The 25,902-nt window shown below is 41.7% G+C and overlaps 1 protein-coding gene across 1 annotated transcript in view; it reads left to right on the forward strand.

Annotated features, from left to right (window-relative positions):
* SHROOM3 (shroom family member 3) overlaps window positions 1-25,643 on the forward strand; it is a 310,763-nt gene extending 285,120 nt beyond the window's left edge. Inside the window, 5 exon segments of the mRNA XM_054688359.1 lie at window positions 2,134-3,060; window positions 3,963-4,469; window positions 6,880-7,030; window positions 17,815-18,087; window positions 22,079-25,643. Of these exon segments, the coding sequence (XP_054544334.1) occupies window positions 2,134-3,060; window positions 3,963-4,469; window positions 6,880-7,030; window positions 17,815-18,087; window positions 22,079-22,447 (2,227 nt within the window). The 3' untranslated portion in view covers window positions 22,448-25,643.
* The last annotated feature ends 259 nt before the right edge of the window (window positions 25,644-25,902 follow it).

A 25,902-nucleotide genomic window follows, 5' to 3' on the forward strand; every position in this document is an offset into this window, starting at 1 on the left:
TTTTCTATTTTTCCTTAATTTTTAAATATTTCAATCATTGCTATAATTTCTACATTCACTTTCTTAATAACTTAATACAGGCACTTAGAAGCAATCAGTGCGACTAGGAAGTGGGTATTAAGTTCTATAACTTTACTGACATGTGCATCCTTCCACAATTTGTGCTCTTGCTCCTGTAGTTATGCCTAAAGTAAAGGAAGTATTCAAAGTGAGACTGAGGACTTTGGTTAGTTTGGATTCATTAATGAAAAGCTAGAGACAGGGAAAATTTAACAATGAACTAAGTGCTGCTGAAAGACTACTGGTTTGAAATCAAAGATGAGACTGAACTGAACAACAAAAAATCAAATAACTCGATTACAAGAAGGATGTGAGTAGATTTTTCTCCAAATATAAATAGTCAACAAGCATATGCCTCTCACACTGTATTATAAAAGGGACTCAAACAAAATCTTTATTGCCCTATTCTTTGTTCTTGGAAAATATAATCACTAAGGAGAAGCATTCTTAACCCAACTAAGCATTTAACTAAAACATTGCCTTCAAAAATACAGTTTCTACAAACTGATAAGATTGTACAAAATTTCTACAAATTGATAAAATAAAATCATCATGTCAAAGTATATTGGGCTAGATATTTAAAGAGTAAGTGTTGTACTATTTTGTTGTGTTTTAATGATGTCTCAGTAAATACAGAGCCTTAAAGTAAACTAAAGGTACTCAAACTAGTCACTAAAACATCAGATTCCAGTTGACTCCATCTCCTATTTGTGAGGATGCAGAGTTTAAAAATAGCTCATGTCCTATGTCTCTAAAGAGCTGTTAGGCAGAAGAGACATTGTTTGTTCAACAGACATTTACTAAGAGCGACTTTGTGCTGGGTGCCAACGATGCCAAAATGAGCAAGACATGGAAGTAAAAGAACCCCCAGTGAATCTCCTGCACCTGGGCTTCCTGTGTACCCATTTGGGAGCCCACCAAGAAATACAGAGCAGCCAAGCTTAGATACTCGGAGGTTCCTAGTAAAGAAACCATCTCTGAATGAAAGGGGTCTAGGGCATGGGAAGAAGTGTTTCATCTAAAAGAAAAATGAGCCCTTAATCACGTACATTTATAATTTAAAAAATAATGACACGAGGGGAGTTAGTTTGGTTCTTTGTGGTCTTTTCCTTCCATATACTGTATGAAAGGATTTGCCTGGACATGGAGGATTTGTCTGGCACAGAGGATTTTGTGGCCGGTCTATGCAAAACTCTGAATTGGACTGAGCCACAGCTTCCTGAGATTGGGATCTATAAAACGAAAAAGTGCCATCTGTGCTCCAGATTCACTTGCAGACTAGTTGGGGAGCTACAGATGTGGAGTTTATAACTGGTGGCGATTTGCTAGAGAATTTCTGTCCTCACATTAACTCCTGCATGGCAGGAAAGCAGTGCCACAGATTTCTGTTTTCTTTCTTTTGTTCTCCTTCTAAGACACAATAACAAAAGCATTAGAAACTGTTGGGTTTGTCTTTGGGGCCTAGAGGATACCTATTTAAATTAACATGCACCCTGTTTGCCCATTATTGTCCATTTTTTTCTCCAGAGGTGACTGCTTATTAGTTCTTCGGTGATGCTCTCCCTCTACTTTTTGCTTTCCATTTTAAGAAATGAAAACACTAGGAGACTAAGAGAAAGTTGTAAATAAAACCTTCAAATTCAGCAGCCCACGCAAATGCTTTCCAAACAGACCTCCCCCAGGGGATCACACTGGGAGAGGAGGCAGCATTCTTTCTCCCCAGAGTCAGAGGCTGGTTCTCAAAGTAGTCCTAAAAGAGCAGGAGAAAGTACCTACTTGTCCCTATATCCTGAGCCTGCCCTCAGAAGCCACTCTGTGTGGGAGGTAGGTGGTCAGAGATGGCTAATAAAAGGAAATGCCTTATGACCTCAGACTTGCCACGTGACATTTTCCTGTAGGAATTTACGCCTGACTGGTATTTAATTTAAACTTCACTGCGTGTGTGAGCAGCCAGAGGGAGGCAGTGTGCAGAGTGTGGGGTTCTGCCCATCAAATGCATTTCATTCCCATGAAATGATCCTTGTGCTTTGCATGTGCTCCTTTCTTCAGAACTATGTTTGCATCTTCCTGCAGGTCATTCAGTTGTTCAGAAAGAGGCCGAGAAGAAACGCCTTTGCTCAAGCACCATCCCAGCCCTCGCTATTGCTCAAGCACCATGCCAGCCCTCGGTGGTTTAGGCTGCAAAGCAGCTGGTGGTTCCTCAGTTCACCCCGAATGTCCTGGACCCCTGGACCATCAGAGGGAAGCCAGCAAAACACCTTGCCCCCGGCCCCTGCCCACAGGAATGCAAGGGCAGCTCACAGACACCAGGGCTATACCACTAACCCCACTCAGCCCAGCTCTGCCTGCCCCTGTTCCCTCTGGCTACTGCTTAGCAGCTGCTGCCAATCCACCAACTGGAAGGGATGGTGAAGTGAGGCAACAACCTATTCTGTCCCCCACCCCTGCAGTAACCCACAGAAGCAATAGTCACAGCCTGGCCCAACCTCCCAGCCCAAGAGGTCCTGAGCCCAACAGCCCAGACCATGGCATAGAAGAAGCAAGGAGGAGGTTCTCCCTGCCTCAGCGGCCTCCACCCACTCGGGTGAAGTGGGCCCACACTGTCAGAGAGGATAGCCTCCCCGAGGAATCCCCAGCGCCTGCGTTTGCAAACCAGAAGCACTCTATGAAACAGCAGTATCTTCCAAGTTCAAGCAGCACTTCCGAGCCAGAGACACCTATTGGGGCCTTGAGCACACCAGGAAGGATCTCTCTCCGAATATCTGAATCGGTCCTGCAGGCCTCCCCACCACCCAGGGAAGACTATGATGATGAGGTGTTTCTGAAGGACTTGCACCCAAATGCCACTTCCAGCCCCACATTTGAAGCTCTTCCCCCACCCCCACCTCCACCGAGCCAGGAAACTCTGGTGAATACTGTGGATGACTTTCCTCCACCTCCTCCCCAAGCTTTGTATGAGGCCCAGCTGGACAGCGAGGATTACAGGGGGCCCCAGATCAGGTGAGTGGGCAGACTCTGAGTAGGCTGAGCCTTCATCTGCAGAGCAAAAGCTTTCCCCTCCATAATATGAGATTTCACATTCCGATCCTCCTCTTGGCCCACAGTCTGGAGTGGAGGATTCTTACATAAGCTTAGCTCATGAGACAGGTGGAACTGGTTCATTTGTTTACTGTGGGTGGTCGTTATACTAATAGTCATGGGGTGAGAGAGAGAAGATAAAACCCTAAATAAATCCAAGAGACACAGCTCACGTCTATGGACATAAGTTCAAAGGGTACAAAAAAATAACATCCCTCTTCCTGCCTGAATGGTGAATCAATTAAGAAATAAGACAAGAAGGAGACATATAGAGTACAAAAATACCACTTCTACTACTGGTAGAATATTGGAAGAATGTGGTCAGACCTTGTCCATGGGAGGAATAGAGGAGAACCAAAGGTCAGTGATGTTTAGGGAGAAACTCTTGTTGGAAGCCAGAAGAATGGGAAAGAAGCATTTCCCAACAGTGCTCCCCAGGGCAAGTGACTGTTCACAACACCAAAAAAAAAAAAAAAAAAAAGTATTGCTTGACATCACCTTTGTGGTAAGTTCCTCTAAATGCCACAAGAGTGATTTACCACCACTGCCCACTATTGAGCAGGATCTTTCAGAAAGCTCTGGAATCTACAAATAATCCTCATTAAAAATTCACACAACTTCCCCTTGATTAACAAGTGGGCTCAGTTGAAGGCCCCTAAGACCTACAATTTAGGGGGGATAATAACCTCAGAAATGTGACTATCTTGCCCCACTTCCGACATAGAAAGGTACAATCTTAATGTAGAAAACTTCGCCCTCTCATCTTCATCCTCTGTTGACTCTTCTCTTAAACCCCTCTCTCTCTGTGTTAATACCCCTACCAGCTCCAGCAAATCTGCCAATGTGACAGTTGCCAAGGAAAAGCCCATGGCTGATGCAGCCCACTTGGATGGTGCTCAGATACTGGCCTCCAGATCCCAAACTTCTGTAAGGGGCCCAGAGTTCAGAGAGACCAACCCATCTTCCACCACAGATGCTGCGCCTCAGCTTGCAGGGTCTCTTGTCAAGGAGCCAACCCCAGGGAAGTCACTTCCCATCCAGACTCCAAGCCTGGGCCATGATCCACTCAATGGGACTCAGGGTTTAGAAAAGAATGCCAGCTTGGGTTCTCAGAAAACCTCGGAAGACAAAAGAACAGAGACTCTGGCCAAGGAAATTGTCCACCAAGACAAATCTCTGGCAAATATTTTGGATCCAGACTCCAGAAGGAAGACAACCATGGACCTGATGGAAGGTTTGTTTCCCCGAGATGTTAACTTGCAGAAGGAAAGCAGCATAAAGAGGAAGGTCGTTCAGAGACCTGTGGACTGCCCAGGGTATGAAGGCAAGAGGTAAGTCCCTGGTAATGTCCCCTAAGAGACACCTGCACTCCGTTCATAGGGGGAGATAAGTCTAGGAATAGTTATCTGTTCTCTTCCTGCTTCCAAAGATTCTGACCTGAGAATGACATTCCATTTCAGCTTTAGGGGAATAGCTCTGAGGAGTAGGTGTGAGCCAGACCCCGAGTTTCCAGGCACTTGACCAATAACAGAAGTCGTAGTAACAACTGCTATTAATATCTATTGTTTTTGTCTTTTGTGTCCAGCATTATACTCATTCCCTTATATAAAACATTTCATCTGTACAAGAACCTTATGAACTAGCTACCAGTTTTATCTCCATTTTACAGTTGAAACTGAAGCACAGGGAAATCAGAACTGTGCCCAACCATGTCACAGATGCACAAGGGATGGCATCTGTAGCTGAACTGCGCACTGTGCCCATACGTTCTCTAAAGATCTACACTGTGCCCTGAGGTGCACTATACTGACATTTACCTTTGAAGAATTAAGGTGGATGTTTGCTCAAATCCCCAAAATCAAGGAAGACCTGAAGGGAAGCACACTTTCAGGGTGTTTGTTGGGTCAATGAGCCTCTACTCCCCAAGCACCGTGTTTACAGACCTGGGACCTGCGTCCGCGTGCCCACCCACAGTCCAACGTGCCATTCTTGTGATTTCTCCTGCGTGACTGCAGTGTTTTCTTGCATATTTGACTTCCCTTAAAAGACCACTACGGGAAAGATTTAGAGTGGTTTTTATTTGCTTTTTCATTTTCAATGAACACTCTGTGGATTGCCAGACTGGGGCTCAGCAGTTAGTGGCTTCCAGACTAAATAAAAACAGAGGACATTTCATCTAAATTTGGACTTGCATTTTAGAAATTTCCAGCTGATCCTGACTAAATTACTAACAGGAACACCGTGTTTTGACTTGTGGGAAAGAGAGGAGAAAGGAGAGCTTTATAGTACTTAAAAGTGATTTGATGTGATGGAGGCTCTCCTAAAAGGTCTGAACCTTGCCTGTCCCCGGATTTTTCAGATTTGGCAAAAACTAGTCAAAGTAAAGGGACTTATTAAGGGTCATGCATTTAGCACACATTTTTACTGCATGTCAGAAGGTGTCAGGCAATTAACTGGGTGCCACGAGGGACTCAAAGATGAGTTTCTGTGCGTGTGCTGGAGCAGGTCACCATGGTTGTGGTTGATCAAAACCAGGCAACTCCGTTCATTTCATTCTGTTCTGATTCCTCACTGCAGTAAGACCAAAGTAATTTATAAACACATCCTTAGAAAAGCTTTTTCTAGGTCTAGATCATTGAGAACATAATTCTCCTAGTTAATTTAGAGGTGAGGTGATCACAGAGCTCTTGCAGCTGAGATCCTCAGAAATTTCAAAAGGATGGCAAGTGCCATCTTCTGGTGAAAATGAGCATTGGCCGGTTGTGCCTGAGACTGTCCACAAACAGCCGCTGGGAGGTTGAGTTCTCAATGCCTGAAAAGCCTGCAGTGAATCTTTGGAATGGGAGGGAAAGGGTCATATATCAGGAAGTAGTCTTACTTTTCAATTAACTGGGTTAGATATAGTTATTTTGCTTAGGGGAGTAGTTCAATCCAGCAGGAAACGAAGTACAAATGATTATTTTCAGGATTCTTTATTCCACCGTAAGATGATGGGCTAGAAATCAAATACTCTCACAAAATAGAATAGTTGAAATACCTCTTCACTAGAACCTGACTTATGCCCATAAGGTCATTTATTCAGTGGGTAGGATCTGACCCATAATGTGAAAAGCAATTTAGTTATAATAAAATAGAAAACACTAGATATTAAGTTTCTCAATTCTTAGTCTGTTCTCCAGCCTTGAAACCCCCCTGGTTAATCAACAAGTAGATTTCGCCGCTTGTATTTATTCACTGTTGACCCACAGCTCCAGATTTCTCAGGTGTATATGGTACCAGACTTAAATGAGTAGGAGAATTGATAAGTGTCCAAGGAAGAGAGTGCCTGACCCTGGAGCAGTAGGTAGTAACCTAAAGCCTGAGATTTGGGCAGCATCTGGAAGCGACTTTCGCATTGACTGACGCATGACGCCCCCATTGCCTTTCTGAGAAATTAGGGAGTCAGTATCAGAGTATCATAAATGGAGAAACATGAATAGAGGATAAATGAGCTACCCAGAGTCACCTGCCCAGTGTGCAGTCTGCTCCCACTCTGCCTTCCATTGCTGCCTCATCCCCAGGTTACCTGGCTTCCAGAGCCCTGCACAGAGTAATCACTTGTTAGTCAATATTCATTAACTCATAATTTCCAAGAAAAAAATTGAATGGAATTTTGTGTACATCTCCTGTGTGCAGGCCTATTATGAAAAGATGCTTCAGATGTGTGCAGAGTGACTGTATTTTTTGTTCTTTATGATCCAGGAGTGAAGACAAGGAAACACTGGGCATGTTGGTCAACTGCCCGGCCTACTACAGCGTGTCTGCCCCCAAGGCTGAGCTTCTGAACAAAATCAAAGAGATGCCGGAAGTGGCAAATGAGGAAGAGGAGCAGGCAGATGTCAATGAAAAGAAGGTAATGGGAGAAGAGGGGCCTTTGCTCTGCTCTACCCGGAAAGATAAGGCGCTCACGGGGTCATTGGTCCCTTGCCCCAGGTGGGAAGGGGCTGTCATGTCACTAACCTCACTCACACCGTCAGTGGACTCTGGACTTAGGTCGCACTGTGAGCAGTTTCCTCACAGCTCTTCAGGCATTTCCATTTGTACAGAATGATAAATATGATGGTTAGAGGAATTAAATTACTTCCTAAAAATCTCATAAATGGAAGGAGAACCCAGGCCCCTGCCTCTGACTCCGCACAGGGAGCTGACACTGTTCTCAGAGCTGAGCAAGAAATACCAACAGTTCCTGATTTTCATTTCATGATTTGTGTCAGAAGGAAAACTAGTAAATCTAGAAACTTTGTTCAAGGAAAGCAAGAGTGTCAAAAGACACTTCTGAGAAAAGGTAATGTTAACCTTTTGATTCCCAACTCTTTGCAAGACCCTAGTGAATAGCTTGAGAGTTGGAATTTACTCTTGCAGAAGTTTTAAATGCCCTGGAGCTCTCAGCTCAGCTGTGCCTGCAGGGGAGAAAGTTCTTGCCATTCCACTTTTTCGGTCCCAGAGAGCTTCCTGCGACTGTGCTTACAGCTCAGGGCTGCCTGCTGCAAAACAGCTGTCTGGTAAAGCCCACCTTGTGCTGAGCCTGGAATGTAAGGGTTCTGAGTGGTCATCGACTCCAAGAGAATCTTTTTTTTGTGATTCCATGTCATTTATTCTGTAGTATGTATGTATGCTCAGCCCTCTTGCTTATGTGTTGGAATGAGACCACAGGGTATGGACAATGAGAACAGGGAAGAATGGAGCAGGAGGATTTAGGGTTTTAGAAGCACCTCCACCATTTTAGTATTTCTCTCCTGACCATCCCCTCCCCAGCTCTGTGGGCTCTCAGCACATGGCCGACATGCTGATGAGCCACTGTAGTAACACATGCTTCCCACCCAAGACTGTCCCATTTAAACACCTCCTTCATAGCACACTACCTGGCATATTCCTCCTGCCTCAGTGATGCAGCTCCCATTCCCCTCCCTGCCCCCCATTAATGGGCCTTATGATTGGAAGTGAGACCACCTTGCACTGGTCTGTTTATATTTATCCCAAAGAGTGATATATATATATAAACACCTTTACAAGTACCAGGTTGCCATGACAAATTTAGCTGAACATCTTAGAGTTTTTTTGGGGGTGTGTGTGTGTAGACATAACATGCTTTGCAGTAGCCATGCGGCAAATTACTTGCTACTTTTTCCTCCCCATCTTAATTTAAACTGCTTTCCCCTCACTTTATTATCACCCTGTCACTCTGAGGATTGTGTGGCAAAAGTATTTTTAGACTGAGAATAGGAAGGAAGGAATGTTGGATTCATCCTCACAGGAAATAACAAACAGTACCATTTATTGAACACTTTTTATGTTCCAGTTATAGACTACCTTTTCTAACATAGTGCTGTATTATCTTTGTTATTTACCAAAATGCTCCGACATGTGTATTGTGCACATTTTACAGTGAACTAATCGGTGTGTCGGGCTGTGTCAGGACGAGGGAGAAGGGCATTCAAGAACGAAGCATGGGAGGGGACTGGAGAGGTGACTAAACATGGGGGGAGAGGTGTGTGTACCAAAAAAAGGTACTTCAAGTAGTGGGATATTTTGACTGCTTGGAAAATAACAAGACTCGTGATTATATTTTAAAATTACCAGATTTAGAAAAAGAAAAGCCACAAATGGCAGATGAGACTTGCAAGGATCCACAGGGGCCAGAAGGTCATGCAGAGTTTATGTGAAATGCTGGAGTTGGGATGTTATTGTGTGGGATCACGTTATGTGGCAGGGACGAACCCTTTGTGCTTTTTATTTTAATGAACTACAAGTTTATTATGCCATCAAAAATTAATTTCATTAGCATCACATTTATATATCTGATTTGAAACAGAAAATGTGATCTTTAAATATTTTGAAAGTATTAATATGCTCAATATAAAGTTGAAAATGCTATTCACTTTTCTAAAAATGACTTTAAAAAATGATTCTTGGTCAGTATTCATTCTCCAAGATTGTTCTGAAGCAGAATGCATGTTGCAGCTTCCTACCAACTTTTGCAAAGTAATAACTTAATATGTTTAAAATATTTCTAGACACAAAACTCACTAAGAATTCATGGAAACTAGAATCCTGATATATTCATGAATTTTTTTTAAAACTGCAACTGGCATGTTAAATCACTTCTACCTTAATATATTTTCTATTTATACATTGTGATATTTCAAGTAAATATAAGTATTACTTAAAATATGAAACACTTTCATTGTCTGAACTTAAGACATACATAAAAACTACAGACAGTTTCAATTCTTTTGCTAAGCCTTGCCATATCTAATAGGCAAAAATCTGCATGATTCTCCATTCTGAAGACCAAAAGGCTTTGGCTTAGATACTTAGTGGAATATTTCAGAAGGCAAAAGAATGTTATTTTTCAGAATTGGCTTTCCCTGAGTTCATTGCAACCCAGATGGTTCCGAGCTGCATTTTTGTTGTTCTTCATTCTTTTTTTAAAAAAGATTTTATTTATACAAGAGCTGGGGTACAGGCCAGAGGCATTGGGGAGGGGGATAGAAAGGATTCACCAGAGACAGAGCGGGGATCAGTACAGGCAGACTGACTGAAATAGACTGCTGGGGGAGCAGCGGGCGAGACAGGAGAGGTCTGCGGCACCATGTGGGTTTCTCTCTGGGTGGCCAGGAAGAAAACCCGCACTGCAGAGGCTGTGGACAGCTTCACAGCGCTACTCTCAACCTGCTGCGCTACCAGGGAGGCCCTGTTCTTCATTCTTGAAGTTTCCTTGTGGTCTAAAAGAAATTAGCATTTCTTTTAGAATAGGTCTGGTAGTGCTGATTCTTTAGTTTTTCTTCATCAAAGAATGTCTTCCATTGTCACTCCTGAATGATATTTTCACTGGATATGGAATTCTGGGTTGATTGTTCTTTTTCCCTTGAACATTAAAATTGCTGTCATACTGCCTTCTGGCTTAATGGTTCCTGATGACAAGTGCACTCATTTAAGTAACTATTCCTTCTGTAGGAAATATACTGTTTTTCTCTTAGTGTCTTCAAAACTTGTTCTTTTTCTTTGCTTTCCAGCAGTTTATGATGTCTGTGCACCAGATTTTTGGCTTATTGTATTTGAAGTTTGCTAAGCCTTTTAATTTTATCTATGTATGTCTTCCAGCAAATTTGGGGAGTTTCCAGGTATTATTTCATCTCTGAATTTTTTAAAAAAAATTATTTATTTATGCATACAAGAACAGGGGTGCAGGCTAGAGGTATGGGGGGTGAGAGGTTCACCAGAGACAGTGGGAAGCAGAACAGGCAGATCTACTGAAATACACAGCTGAGGTGAGCAGCGGGCACAGAGGTCTGCTGTGCCATGTGGATTAGCTCCCTGGCCAGGAATCGAACTCATGTTGCAGTGGCTGGCAGTATCTTGATAGCACTGTGTCTTTAACCCCTGCACCACCAGGGAGGCCCACATCTCTTGAATATTTTTATGCACGAATCTCTTCCTCTTTTTTCGTGACTCCATTGGCACAATGTTACACTTTTTGATATTGCCTTACAAGTCCTTAGAGCTTTTTTCAAATCTGTGTTTCTGTCAGATTTTCAAATTAGATAATCTCTATTTCTCCATCTTCCAGCACACTGATATTCCTGTCTCCATTTGCCAATGATTATTTTTTAAAATTTTTTAAAATTGTCAGTGCTAAAATTTCTGCTTGGTCAGTTTTTGGTAGTGTATTTCTTTGCTGAGAACATTTATCTTTCCATTCATTGTGAAAGTGTTTACTTTTACCATGGAGCATGTTTATAAAAGCTATGGTAAAGGCTTTGGGTTAGCACTTGTTGATTGTTCTCCCCTGGGAACGGCTCACATTTTACTGGGCTTTTAAAAAATATAGTTATTGAAATTCTTTTAAAAATTGAAGTAACATCTCATTATCACAAATTAAAAATTAACGGCCACCCTGGTGGCACAAGGGGTTAAGCACAGCACACTGAGGCAATCCGCAGCTTCTGTAGCACAAGTTCAATTCCCAGCCAGCCAGGGAACAACCCATATGGTGCAGCAGACCTCTCCTGTCTCACCCACTGCTCCCTGCTTTGTCTCTGGTGAATCCTCTCACCCCCTCCCACACACACACACCTTTGGCCTGTACCCCAGTTCTTGCATGCATAAATCTTTTCAAAAAAGAAATTAAAAATTAATGTGTATGTACTATATAAAGTTACCACTAATCCTTTACTATACCATTGTCTTTCGCCCAATTTATCCATACCCCTTACTCCTCCCCTTGTGGTAACCACTAATTGGTCTTATAGTCTAAGGGTTTTTAGTTCATTAACTTTCACTGTATATCACATAGGAGTGAAATCATATACTGTTTTCTTTCTCCATCTGACTTATTTCACTAAGCATGATACCCTCTAGGTCCATCCATGTTATTGCAAATGGCAAGTTTTCATAGCTGAGTGATACTCCATTTATAGGTATACCACATCTTTATCCACTCATCTGTCAGTGGGCACTTAGGTTGTCTCCAGCTCTTGGTTATTATAAATGCTGCAATGAACATGGGGAAGAGGTGAGTATCTCTCTTCAGATTAGTGTTTTTTAAATTTTAGGGGTAAATGCCCAGAAGTGGGATAACAGGATTACATAGGATTTGCTTTTAATATTCTGAGGAATCTCCATATTCCTTTCTATAATCACTGCACCAATTTACATTCCTCCCACCAGTATATAAGGGTTCCCTTTTCTCCACAGCCTCTCAAACACTTGTTTCTTTTCTTTTAGGGACTAGCCATTCTGACATGTCTGAGGTGACATCTCATTATTGTTTTTGATTTCCATTTCACTAATAAGATGCTGGACATCTTTCCATGAGCTATTGGTCACCTGTGTGTCATGTTTGGAGAAGTATCTATTTAGACTTTTGCTCATTTTTTAAATCAGGCTTTGTTTTCTGTTACTGAATTTTGTGAGTTCTTTATACATTTTGAATATTAATCCCTTGTCAGACATGACATGTAACTATCTTCTCATATTCAGTAGCATGTCTTATCATTTTTATGCATTTTTCTTACTGTGCAGCTTTTTAGATGTAACTTCATTTGTTTTTGCTTTTGTTTTCATGACACAGGCCACGTCTAGGAGCATATCACCTATGTGTTCCTCTATGCATTTTATATTTTCAGATCTCACAATCCCAGGTTTTAATCCATTTTAAATTAATTTCTGCATATGGTATTAGAAGGTGGTCCAGTTTTCCCAGTACCATTTATTGAAGAGACTTTTCTGCCCCATTGTATACATATATGTATAGTTTTATTTCTGGGCTCTCAATTCTGTCCCATTATCTGTGTGTCTGTTTCTACTCCAATATCATGTAGTTTTAATTGCTATCACTTTTTAGTATATTTTGAAGTTGGGGAGTGTGAGAACATTTTTTTTTTCCTCAAGAGTTTTTTTTGCTATTTGGGGTCATTTGTAGTTCCAATGATTTTTTTTTTTTCCCGCCCTCAACTTCTATGAATGCCACTGGGAATTTGTTAGAGATTACACTGAATCTGTATATTGCTTTAGGTAACACAGCCATTTTCACAATGTTATTTCTTCTAATCCATGAGCACAGAATACCTTTCCAGCTCTGTCTTCTGTTTCTTACAGCAAAGTCTTAATAGTATTCTGTGTACAGGTCTTTTACCTCTTGACTAAATTTATTCCAAGCCATGTAATTCCTTTGATGTGATTGTAAATAGAATGTTTTCTTGATTTCTGTTAGTTCATTAGTTGCATATAAAAACACAAGTGATTTGTGTATTTTGTAGTTTGCCACTTTACTGTATTCATTTTTTATTTCTAACAGCCTTTGGAATTTTCTGTGTATATCATGTCATCTGTAAATAGTCATAGTTTGACTTCTTCCACTTTCTTCCAAATTAGATACCTTTCATGTCTTTTTCTCGCCTAATTGCTGTGGCTAGGACATCCAAACTATATTGAATAATCAAGCCTTTTACCATTGCTTACGATGTTGGACATGGATTATATATGACCTTCACTATATTGATGCACATTCCTTTTATACCCATCTGTTGAGATCAGAACCTGGTGACAGATCAGATGTGGAGCAGGAGAGTCAGAGTGACTCCTGGGTTCCTGACCTACGTGACTTACATTACTGAAAGAGAAAATAGGGGGAGTACTTAGGGGAGGGAAATGAGTAGTTGAATTGAAAGAAATTTTTTTCTAGTGTGTCAGAAATTTCTGAGACCCAAAATCAACAGACCATACTAAGTCGATAAGACAACATTCTGATCATGAGTCTTCCCAAGGGGAAATAGTAAAGCAGCAGTCTTGATAGAGAAGGTGCCAGAGAATCTTTGAAATGGCAGTCGAGTCCAGTGCTCATTTTTGCTTTGATTAGGTCATACAATGTGAGTTTGAGCCAGTTTCTTTGTGGAGACAGAAACTGCCCCCAACTTCTCTCTTGGATAAAATTCAACTAAGAAAAACAGTCGTGTGCTACTGCCTGGAGCATCCCATTTAAAACCAAGTAAGAACAAAGCCAATGTGTGGAAATGTCTCTGCTGGTCCTTGTTTTTATTAGCAGGAGATTGAATTCTACTTTGTCCTTAAACTCCTGCCACTCAGTTAGCAGTCCTGAGTTACTCCTGAGATGAAGTGGCAGAGACAGATTAAATATTGATGTAGAAGGCAAAGCAGCATACTCATGCTGTGGGGAGAAGTTGGGTGTTCTTTGAGGGAAGTCTGTCTAAACTGAGTGACTTCTGTTCTTCAGATTGTTGACTAATCTTAGTGACAGCACACATACATGCAAAATAGCTTGAATGTATATAATGCAGTTATATTTTACAAAGTGCTTGTACGAGGCTTATTTTAATGTAGTGATTAAAAATGGAGCCACACTAAGTTTAAGCCTGGCTCTGCACTTGTAACTGCAGGAGCTGGCAGGTTAACTTCTCCCCACCTCACTTTCCACATCGATGAAACAAGTATAATAATAGTACTTGTCCCCTCATGTTCTTGCGAGGAGTAATTGGTAGTAAAACAAGTACTGCCTGGCACAGAGAAAAGTTCAATAATTAAACATTAGTATTAGTTTTGCACAAGTATTATTATGCCCTTGCTGTGGATTGAGAAAACAGACACAAAAGGTCAAGTGAATGGTGAATTTTCTGTCGGAGCCCAATTCCCAGATTTAAGGGCCCAGTAGGACTTCCCATCTGGATGGTGAGGTGGGAGGAAGGGCCTGATAAACTATGGTTTGGAAAGGAACCTTTATAAACACCATCTCACGCAGGGTGAGTTAACAATTGATGCCAGATGAGAAGATAAGTGGGTAAATGTCAGTGATTTTGCAAATTAAGTAGCTCCTCAGAGACTAGTAGGTTATTAAAAAAAATCCCAAACACTTCTCTCTCCCCCACCTCCACCCCTCCCCTAGTGGAGTCTGCAAGTAGAAGTTTGTAGATTTGTTTTTTTTTTTTTAAGAGGTCTGCCTGGCAAAGAAATGTCGGTTTAGTACAGCCAACTTCCCCATGTTGCCTTCAGTTGTTCAGATCCCTTTTAACTGCATTTTTAAATCCAAATTCCTTATTTCAAGGGCTTCGCAAAATTTTAAAAATTCAAATACTATCCAAATATGCAACATTTGGACCAGGAGTGACTGATGTGACTGCTCAGTAATACTTGTATTTGCATATATGGCTGAGCTTTGATAGATGGCATTACTATAGAAAGCCTTCGGAAATCACAATGTGTCTTGTTCTTCCCACAGAAGTCCCCCAGGACTTCTGTGGACTTCTAAATGCTCCTAGACATTTCATCAGTCTGTTTTTACTCCATGAAGCCTGGAATCTACATCATATGGGCTTCTGGTTCTACCCAGCACTGATGACTTTGAAAACAAAAACAAGGTCAGCAAAGGAAAGACTGAGTGGATTAGACTATGGAGCCTGACCCCTGACGGCTGCTCAGCTGTCTTAGATTCCTGGCCCACTGAACAGAGCCTACCTGGGGCTCTCAGCACTGGGGAGCCACAGAGGAGCCCAAGAGAACTGAGCAAATGTCAGCAGTAACTCAGCTCTCCACTCACCCCACATGTGAGGACAGACTTGTCGTTACTGGTTTTGGCTCACTTGCAAATTAAAAATCATCACCTGTCATTCAAATGCTGGCTTCTGAAAATCATAATGAGGATTTTTTTTTTATATGATATCAAATTACTAGTAAAAATCTTGGAGTTCCTTTCAGAAATGACATATAATATTAGTTTCAAAATAAATCATACTTAACGGAATAATGAAAAGCGTGACTGTTACCTTCTTTCCATGATTTAATTTTTCAAAAGCCTTTTCCAGAAATCGTACATGAATCCACTGAAATGGATTCAAAAACATTTGAATATGCAAAAGGTCTTTTCTGAATTGGAAGTATTATTGCTCAGTTAACTACCTCTTTTAGATTTGGAATAACCTGGCTTTCTGTAAGAAGTATTGCCTGGTAACATTTAGTGTGGCAAGCCTAGGAAATGTAACCTGAGAAATTAAATAGTCCTAGGCTGACTTCAAATAGAGGTCAGTCTCATTATCATATGAAAACCAGGAGTAATGACATTTGACTGAACCCTGTCCAGCAGGAATGTTGGGAGATATAACCAGGCAGTGTTTATTTTTCTTCTGTTTTTCATTCCAATATCCTTGCTATGCTCTTCAAAAGAACTAAAATCTCAGTGAAAGAGCAACAAGCTGCTGGGTTTGTTGCTGGAGGGAGGTTATCTTGCAGGCAAATACCACAGCTGCCAGCCAGAATTCTGGCAGAAAGAAATGCTTTTAGCAAACAATGCTTTTTCCAGGAAAATTAAATTATTAACATTAGCAACATTCTCTCCCATCTGCATTTTTCTGGACTCAATCTCTCTTCAGCTGAGAAGGAATAAAATTCTAATACACTGTACATTTTATTCCACTTGTAAAATTGTCTTTTCCATTGAAATTGTCTTAATTAAACAACTTGAGTAAAGGCAAAGATTATCACCCATGGTGAGATGCTGAAACAGATGGGGAGTTTTTGAGGTTGCCATTAAGCCAGAACTTGAGGGTATCAACAGCAGTATAAACCTTAGTCACACTGAAGGCCTAGGGTGGTCCAATCCCAAGATGGACAGATCTTGAGGAAAGATTTCCCCATATCATTCTGATTACTACTGTATTCTCTGATACTGATGTTGAAGAAATACAAAAAGTCCACCAATACACTCAGTTTGTTAGTCAAAAAAATTTTTCCGGGCCTCCCCGGTGGCGCAGCAGTTGAGCGCTGGGTTGCAAAGCTGCCCACAGCCTCTGCAGCACCCGTTTGGCCGCCGGCGAGGGTCCCACATGGCGCACAGACCTCTCCTTCCGCGCCCGCTGCTCTCCTCAGCAGTATATTTCGTCAGTCTGCCTGTTCTGTTCCCTGCTCTGGCTCTGGTGAATTCTCTCACCCTCCCACGCTTCTGACTGTACCCAGTGCTTGTATAGATAAACAAATCTTTAAAAAAAAAAAAAAAGTTAAAAAAAATTTTTTTTCCTTTCCTCCCCTTCCTTGAAAATGTACATTTTTTTTAAAAATCAAGATCTTTCAGTTGAAGCTGCATAGTTTTAGGGGTGGGTGGGAGGGTGGGTGGGTGTTTGTGTGTGTAAAGATAGATGATAAAGATACAGGTTTAAAAAGACTGTCCTTTTGCCATCTGGCTACCTGAGGCTAAGACAAAAAAAAATGAAAGGCTAATTTCACAAACCATGGAGTTTAATTTCTCTTGCAGCTGAGAAGTAGACAATATAAAGTCAGACTTGAAACCATTGAGAACTGCTACTTCAGTTTATTTCAGTTAAATATACTGGATACTTGTGTAACTCTGTTTTGTAGTTAAGGGGGCAAATTACATAGCTCTGGTAACTGGAGAAGGGGTGTAGCATAATAAATGAGGGGCTAAATTTGATAAGTCTTGGTATGAATGTTTACAATGATTATATAAGAGTGACCCCTAAAGTTAGCCTGACCCAAATTCAAGACAGCCCATCTAATGGTCTGTGTGTCTGTCACTTCCCCTCACCCATGTGTGTGGATAAAATAATATCTACAAGACTGTTGGGAGGACTGAATGAGATGATCCATGTAGAGTTTCTCCCAGTGTCTGGCATGTACGAATTGCCCTACTAATGTAGTTGTGACTAATGTTCAGCTCTGGGACCTTGGGAAAGTCCCTTCATTCCTCTATTCCTTACAGATAGAGACTGTTGATTCTCTATTTGTAAAACAAGAAGATCATTTACCCTACCCACCTATGCTATTGTTGTGAGGATCAAATGAAACCATGTTTTGAAAAGACATTTCAAAGTGAATAGTTAGCACAAAGTTGGGAAGACAGAGCTGTTCACAGATGACACAATTGGAAAACACTAAGAGACAACAACTACTCCAAGTATCAGCCTGTGATGACTGAAAAGTTCATGCAGAGGCAGTTGTGGACATTGAGAGAGAATACTGCGCCATAATATTGAGGGGGTCAGTTCATATGAAGTAGGGGGAGCTTGAGCTTAGCCCTGAAAAAAAGACGATGTGACTGGGAGAAGTGAGTCTTCCTTCTGTTGACAACTGCAGCTGGCTAATCTGTGCTGTGTGTCTCTTCTATGGTTACAGGCCGAGCTCATTGGAAGCCTCACCCACAAACTTGAGGCCCTTCAGGAAGCAAAGGGAAGCCTGTTGATGGACATCAAGCTCAATAATGCCTTGGGAGAAGAGGTGGAGGCTTTGATCAGTGAGCGGTGCAAACCCAACGAGTTTGACAAGTACAAGATGTTCATTGGTGACTTAGACAAGGTGGTCAACTTGCTGCTCTCCCTCTCAGGGCGCCTGGCCCGTGTGGAGAATGTCCTCAGCAGCCTTGGTGAAGATGCCAGTAATGAAGAAAGGGTAGGTGGCCTACTGATTAGGGTCAACAGATTTCCCTTTGAGCCCTCTTTCCTTTGAGCCTCTCAACAGATTTCCCTTTGAGACAGAAATAGAGCCCACCACATAGATAATCAGGAAAGAGAAGACGACATCTTCCATGCCAAGATGTAATGCAGACACTTCAGGCTTAGGGAATACTTAGGAAAGTAAAAACACAGGGCCAGAATTGCTGTCCTTTCTCCCTATCCTGGGGAGAAAAGAAATGAAAGCATCATGGGAGTTGACATAAAAAAAGAGAATATCCAAACTGCTAGGGATGAGGAAGCAGCTCAGAACATAAGCTCTAGCTCCAGGAAAGCTGCAGGTGAGGGGCTGCAGACACTGAGCAGAGATACAGCCATAGGGCCCAGGGCTAAGGTAGGAAGAAAAAGGGCAGGTGGACAGTAGTGGTAGGAATACTGGAGAAAATTCAACTTCCTCCCCTGTGGCAGGCACTACGTGCTAAGACTCTGTAGGTGCCGTCTCATGGAATACTCACAGCAGACCAGTAAGGGATAGACTAGGGTATGAGTCCTGCTACAGTTTTTATTTACTAAATCGAACTTAATTCCATGGCTTCAAAGCATACTCTCTCTACTCATCTGTATAGCAAATATTTATAGGTGTCGAGGCAGGGGGCTTCATCTGCGAACAAAGACAGACTCCTGCCTTTGCCGAACTTATCATGTGGATATCAATTTTATTTATACACCCTAACTCACCAGAAGGTGATAAATGTTCCAACCATAAAGAGACTTCTTGCTTTTCTGTCAGCTTCTCTTATCCATAGCTGTCTTCGTGACTATTAAAGATTTCCCAATTATTTCTCCCAATATATTACATTAAAGGGGAATATAACTTTTTAAAACAGATGTTAAGAATTAGAAAAAGTAAAAAAAAAAAAAAAAAAAGAAGACGTCCAGATGTTAGCATTTAGGACTGTGATTGTGTGTCCAGGGGCCCTGCTGGTCCACTCCGGAGTCACACTGCAGTGCCCGCCTCTGTAAACGTGCTGTGCTTAGCTTAGTATGAAAGAAGCGGTTGCATCTAATGTGCTGCAGGACAGCAATAAACTCAGAGCCATAAAACACCGTTCAGGAGGTAGAGTAAGGTCAGGAAAGACTTTGCACAAGTGGACATGAATAGAGTCTAGAAGAATTTCTATAGTGCTAGGTGGACTAGAAGCAGGAAGGTCTGTACCATTTAGAAGAAATGTCATGGACAAAGTCAAAGACCATGACCCGGAAAAACACAAGACTGTGGGATGTTTAAGGACTGATTTGCATGTAGTTGGTATTTCTAGTGCATACAGTGATTGCTTGGCTTAATTGTTTTTAGAAATAGCAAATTACTGGAAATATTAGAAAAGTCATAGTTTGGGAACTGACAGGAAATAGAGGACTTACTCAAAAGGGGTAAATGAAAGTCCAGTGAAGGTATGGGAAGGATTAAGCCAAGGGAGGATAATCAAGTCCCCTTTCCCCCTTCCATAGCTGACATCAGTAGGGAAGCCAATATACCTCTAGACCTGAAGGAACACGAGGAAGGGGTCCCCTATAAGAACTACAGCCATAGCGCCCTATAGCACTATGAGGAATGCAGCCACCACTACCTGGCAGAGAGGGAGCCAGGGATAAATGCCCCAATTTCTTCCTCCTGCCCATGCTTCCCATTGGCCAAATCCAGAGGGTCAGGGGGCACAGCTGATATAGTCCACAGAGTTCAGCTTGCCTGGGCACGGAGCAGAGTTTAAAAAAAAAAGAGGATCTGGAGAGGTAGCCAGAATCCACTGCAGAAAATAAGCACAAAGACCCAGAAGTCTGTAGGCTGAGAAGAGCTCTGAACTAATGTCATGGTGTAATATTTGGGGAAGGGTGAGAATGGTACTTAGAACTGGGAGCATTATTGTAATAGTCTAGCAAGAAGGGTTAGGCTGTTGATTTAAGCAATTGTCATGGGGATGGAAAATAGGGGATGAGTTAGCAGGAATTTGAATCAGCAGGTTGAATAGGCAGGGCGTGTTAGATGAGAGAAAGGTAAATCAGAAGGTAATTCTCAGTTTTCTGTTCGGATGCTACAGATGTCAGATATAAAGAATACTAGAGAAACATTTAGTTAGGGGAAGAAGAGATGTTTCAGAATTGAATTCAGTTGAACAGTTAAATGCACACACCCTCTCTTCAATACAAATAAGTACTTTGCTCACCTGCAAAATTCTACATCAGTATTGGTTTTTATAATGGTTAGCCTTTATTAAGAAACAAAGTACAAATAGAAATGAAAAGAGGAATGTGGTTCATTAAATGCCAAATTCAGGATAACAGTTACCAAACTCAAGAAGGAGGGGAAGATGAGAATTGGGAAAAGTACATATACAGCTCGAGCCATCAGGTGTTTGCTTGTTTTTTTCATTGTGCTTTTCTAATAGGGAAAGGAAGCCTGTGAAAATGGAGCTATTTGTAAGATAAACCTATAACTTTGTACTTTTTCCCCACATATTTTATTATGTAATCTAATAGGCTATTTCAAGAGAGTTAGGACAGACACTTGAGCCCTTTAATAATTCCATATCAATGCATTTGTATTGAGATATATTGAAATAATCTTATTTCTTACATTTTTGTTCTTTAATATTTCTCAGTTGCTATGGCAGAAAAGTCTGAATGGCTGAAAGTAAAAGTTTAAGAATCTTTTAAATGACATTCAGTCACTACATTGTTTAAAAACCATGCTAAAGATTTTTATAGCTCTAAAGATAACATGCTATTTTACTATTGGGTAAGAAACTCTCAGAATATAAAATTGCCATCATTATTAAATAGAATTTCTTTCATTTTAGATTCAGAGGCCCAAAAAATGGAACTGAATTCTCTAGAAAGGGAAATAACGATGTTCCCACTGTTGTTTGTGGATTAGGGCAGAGGCTTTCAAACTTCAGCTGCAAAAGTATCGCCTGGAAGGCTTGTTAAAACACAGATTTCTGGGCTCCACCTCCATTGCTTTTGATGCAGTAGGAGAAATGGGGCCTGAGAATGTGCACTTCTAGCAAATTCCCGGGTGATGCTGCTGGCAGTGCACACTTAGAGAATCACTGTAAATGCTAATAAATACTCAAGCTACCTTGGTGATTGGCTGTCTCCCCTCCACCCTTCCAATTTTTTAATGTGGTAAAGTGCACGGCACAGAATTTGCCATCTTAACCATTTTTAAGTATATAGTTCAGTGATATTCCATATATTCCTATGTTGAATACATTCATATTAGTGCACACCCCTTTCTCAACTTCTTTTTGCAAACTCTGTACAACACCGACTCCCCACTCCTCCTGCCCTGAGTGCCCAGTGACCCCCACTCCATTTTCTGTCTCTGGGATTTGACTACTCCAACATCTCAGAGGTGGAATCATTGATTGTCCTTTTCAGTCCAGAAACCTAAAGAAAATATCACCCCAGCCAATTTAATATAGTCTCTCTCAAATTAAAGCTGCAATGATTCTACAAGTTAGCAAACCATATACAGTTAACCATGTACAGTTGAACTGCTTTGGTCCACCTTTAAGCAGATTTTTTTCCTATCCACTGGTTCTACATGCACTAATTCAAACAATCTCACATGTGAAACCCAAGGATATCGCAGCCCAAATATAAGGAAGTTGCGCATTTGGGCATGGGGGTGGGACAGAGGGAGCAGTCCTGAAACCAGCCCTGGGTGGATAACAAGGAATTACTGTAGTTAAGTTTGAAGGGAGGGAGTTAGGCGTTAGATACAGATTTTTGACTGCACAGGAGTTCTGTCATATTCAAGGTTTGACTGTACATGTAACATAGGGGCAACATAGGATTTTCATAAATTAAATCCCCTTCCTTTGGATACTGAGCCATGGCTCAATCCTCTGAATGATTTCTTTGCAGGCAACTAGACTCTTATCTCCCTTCCCTTGGCCTTTGCTGATGTGCCCATCTCTCTTTGGCAGAGCTCTCTCAATGAGAAGAAGAAGGTCCTGGCAGGGCAGCACGAGGACGCCCGGGAACTCAAGGAGAACCTGGATCGGAGAGAACGGGTCGTATTGGACATCCTGGCCAATTACCTCTCCGAGGAGCAACTCCAGGATTACCAGCACTTTGTGAAAATGAAGTCAACGCTTCTCATCGAGCAGCGAAAGCTAGATGACAAGATCAAACTGGGCCAGGAGCAGGTCAAGTGCCTGCTGGAGAGCCTGCCCTTGGATTTCATTCCCAAGGCCAGGGCCCTGGCTCTGCCCCCAAACCTCCAGAGTGAAATGACCCCCGCCAGAGAATACACTTTCAGCTGTGTTTTTCCAACATTAACCTCTCCACTCTAACCTCTCGTAAAATACCCAACCAAAAGATCGCCCTTTCTCGCAACACTATTTAATCTGGGAAAAAGGTTTCACTACAAACCACCATTTAAACTGTATAGGTTATTGGTTTTTTCTGGCTAAAAGGAAAAAATTCTGTCCAGGAAAAAGCCCCTTCTGTCCTTCTCCCCTTCTTGATTATCTTCTGAGAGCGTGAATGCTGCTGAGGACGTACCCCTTTCTATTATTACTTTGTAGTAGAAAGAAAATTAATGAAACTGTGACAACTGATCAGAGGGTGTTTGATTGATGGTTTTATTAGTTTTTAACTGGCAAAGGCCACGCAGATCAGTGCGTGTAGTCACCCTCAAGAATGTAACCACTGGGGCCTCCTAGCTTGTGGGTAGAGCACCTGGCGACAGGCACAAGCGCTCATTAATGAAGGGTCTGCAACATAAAGCCTTAAAAAGAAACAGAAAATTGTACAACCCTGAACATTGTTATTTATATTTTTGAAAATGAAAAAGATCATTGTGTGTGTGCTAACCATTTATTTGATTGTTTTGTGGTGGACATAGACAGTTATGTTTGAACTTTGTATTTTGTGAAAGCCTAATGAAATGAAGAAGTCCAAAGATAGTCATGCTAAGTGTGGAGACTTGTTTTTCCTTCAATTCTCAACTTGTCTTTCACATACAGGAGTAGCCGTCTGTACCTCGTTAGCCTGAGTATGGGGTGTGGGGCCCGGGGCAAAACCAGCTCCATGGCTGCCAGCCTCACCATTGCACTCCTGCCACAGGCAGGTACATGACACCTTCCCAGGGGGAAGGCTTCATGCAGCATCATTTCCCAGTGCCATTCTCACTGGTGGGCAGATGAAGCTGAGGTTTACTAACAAGGAGGACCATAAGCCAATTCCAAAGTAAACTCCTGCTTTCATGCTATCCTCCAGTATAGGCTATGAACTAAATACAGTGTATTTAGTGAGATATATTACCAGGCTGTTTTAATGATATGATGCCTTTTCTCCTAAAATATCAAACTTGTTGGCCACTTTTATTAAAACTCCCTCCTTAATATCTGAAGACTGATTTGCCATTCTCATGCTTCAACGGTACCATCTCGGAGGGGACTCGACCCAAACTGTCAGGTTTTTTTGTTTTTTAAAGACCCACGTATTTATGCATAGAAGAGCTGGGGTACAGGCCAGAGATGCGAAGGTGAGTGGGGTGTGAGAGGATTCACCAGTGACAGAGTGGGGAACAGAACAGGCAGACTGACTGAAACACACTGCTGAGGGGAGCAGTGGGCGAGACAGGAGAGGTCTGCTTAGCCATGTGGGTTGCTACCTGCCTGGCCGGGGATCGAACTCGTGCTGCAGAGGCTGCGGGTTGCTTCACAGTGTGGTGCTTAACCCCTTGTGCCACCAGGGAGGCCCCCACCCTGTCAGTTTTAAAACAGACTGAAACCACAGGAGGAGGCTACAGGCCAGTGGCTAGGCTATGTTGATAGCTATCGGGGAGGAAAACAGCCAAATACTCTGACCTGGTGGTACATACACCCCAGGCCGTGCTCTCCTTGGGTGGGTGTTCTCACACGTGGTCTGTGACTTGTGGCCGCCTCTTCTGATCCGGACTTGCAAGTACCATCAGAGAGAATCGGGAGATGACAATATGTAGGGAGGTACCAAAAGCCCTTTTCTCTCTTAGTATATTGTAATGAATTTTATCTGCTGGCTAGGAATGTCAACACTACAGTTTTGAACTTAATACAGATTGTCTTAACTTAGAAGCCACAGGTCACCCAGAACTTTCTTGAGAGCAGTCAACCAAAGTCTTTGGAGATTACACGCTGATGCCACTGACTGAGGAAGACAGCATCTTGGTGTCCCAGGAATGTTTTAAAAGCTTCTCTTATATCCAGAGGTCCCATCTCCCAGAGAATCAGTGGAGTCAGTGCCAACATTCAACAGTCACGTGGCATGGTCATTTAGGAGGAAAAAACAATCCACTGCTTGCTAGTTCTTAGGCCAACACAGGAGCCTGGAATCAACTCTAATCGGTATTAACTGTGTTGCTGATACTGAGTAGTTCCTTATACTCAGATTAGGTCAAACAGCCAACAAATGTCTTCAGCTGTTGTGAATGAACCTCTCAGAGGGATTCATTCTATGGCTCCAAATTCCCCACACTTCTAGATTCTTCCTAGGCATTTGGGAAACATTCTGCATATGCATTGTTTTCCAATGATTTCTAATTTATGCATGTGTAAGTTAAGTGACACCACCCTAACATTAGAGTTGCAGGCATGCCACAAGCACCTGGAAGCTCTGAAGATAACATCCCTTCCTTTGCTGCCATGAACTGTTCTGTTGCTAAGTGGAATGAGTAAGCAGCAAGTATGACTTTAAAATCTAATTTTTTAGATGGATATGAAATTTATAGTAATAGGACTTGACCTCTGTGCAATGAAGAGAAAAAAAACCACTAAATTAATTTTCAATGTTTATTTTTCAATGCCTTTAGAAAGGCCTATTATTTATCCCTTTCTATTTTACATTCTCCTCCCACTATTAAATCATTTACAGTAGAACTGAACTCTGTTCCCTCCCAACACTATGCTCAGCCAAGATCATGAACATGTTAGTCAAGAGTTCAGGACACCCATGACATCATCAAGAATGTCTGTTGACAATAACTGTCCCTTGAGGAGTGATTATTTCAGAAAAACCATGCTCCCTCAAAAGTCAGGTGGGATGGCCTTGTAATAATTCAGATGCTGAGACTGAAGAAACCTGTTCAGGTGCAAGAAAGGACGATGACCTGCAACACACTTCCTGGGTCACCTGAGAAGTTCCTGGCATGTTTTGACCTGCTGATTGACTCAGCTTTTCCTCAGGCCGTTTTGTTTCTTGTGGTGGCAACTACACCCCAAAGAATGCAGGGAGAACTCACAGTGGAAATATGAGTTTCTCTAAGTGGCACTGTCGAAACCAACCCTTTTTTTCCATTGCCCGAGGGGAACATACTAGGTTTTCTTTTGCACAACTGGTTTCCAAACTTGAAGATTAGCAAGCTTAGGTCAAACCCTAAGAATCGGTGCCTACTGAGGTGAGGAGTGAGGGCTTTACTGAGGTCCTTTAGGGCATTTAAAACAGAAACTATCCTGGAGGCATTCCAGTTTTCCTATATTCTAGTGTTAATATTGGATCTAAAATCGCTTCTGAATTTTAAAGGTAGATTATAGTTGTCTCTAATAGGAGTTCTAAATATTTTTATTGAAGCTGATCTTTCATTAAAATGCCAATTTTTTTTTCTGGCACCTAGAAAAGTGTTATTTTATTGTTTATGTTTCCAAATTTACACTTCTCTTTAGCTTAATTTTCAATGATTTTTATTGGCCTTAGTCTATTAGGTTGGACCTATTTTTTTTCTTTTTCTAGAACAACATCAGTTTTATTCACCTTACAGCTGGAAAGA

Source organism: Talpa occidentalis, unplaced genomic scaffold (assembly GCF_014898055.3).
Source record: "Talpa occidentalis isolate TD23 unplaced genomic scaffold, MPIMG_talOcc4v2.1 talOcc4.6, whole genome shotgun sequence".
NCBI classification, from domain to species: Eukaryota; Metazoa; Chordata; class Mammalia; order Eulipotyphla; family Talpidae; genus Talpa; species Talpa occidentalis.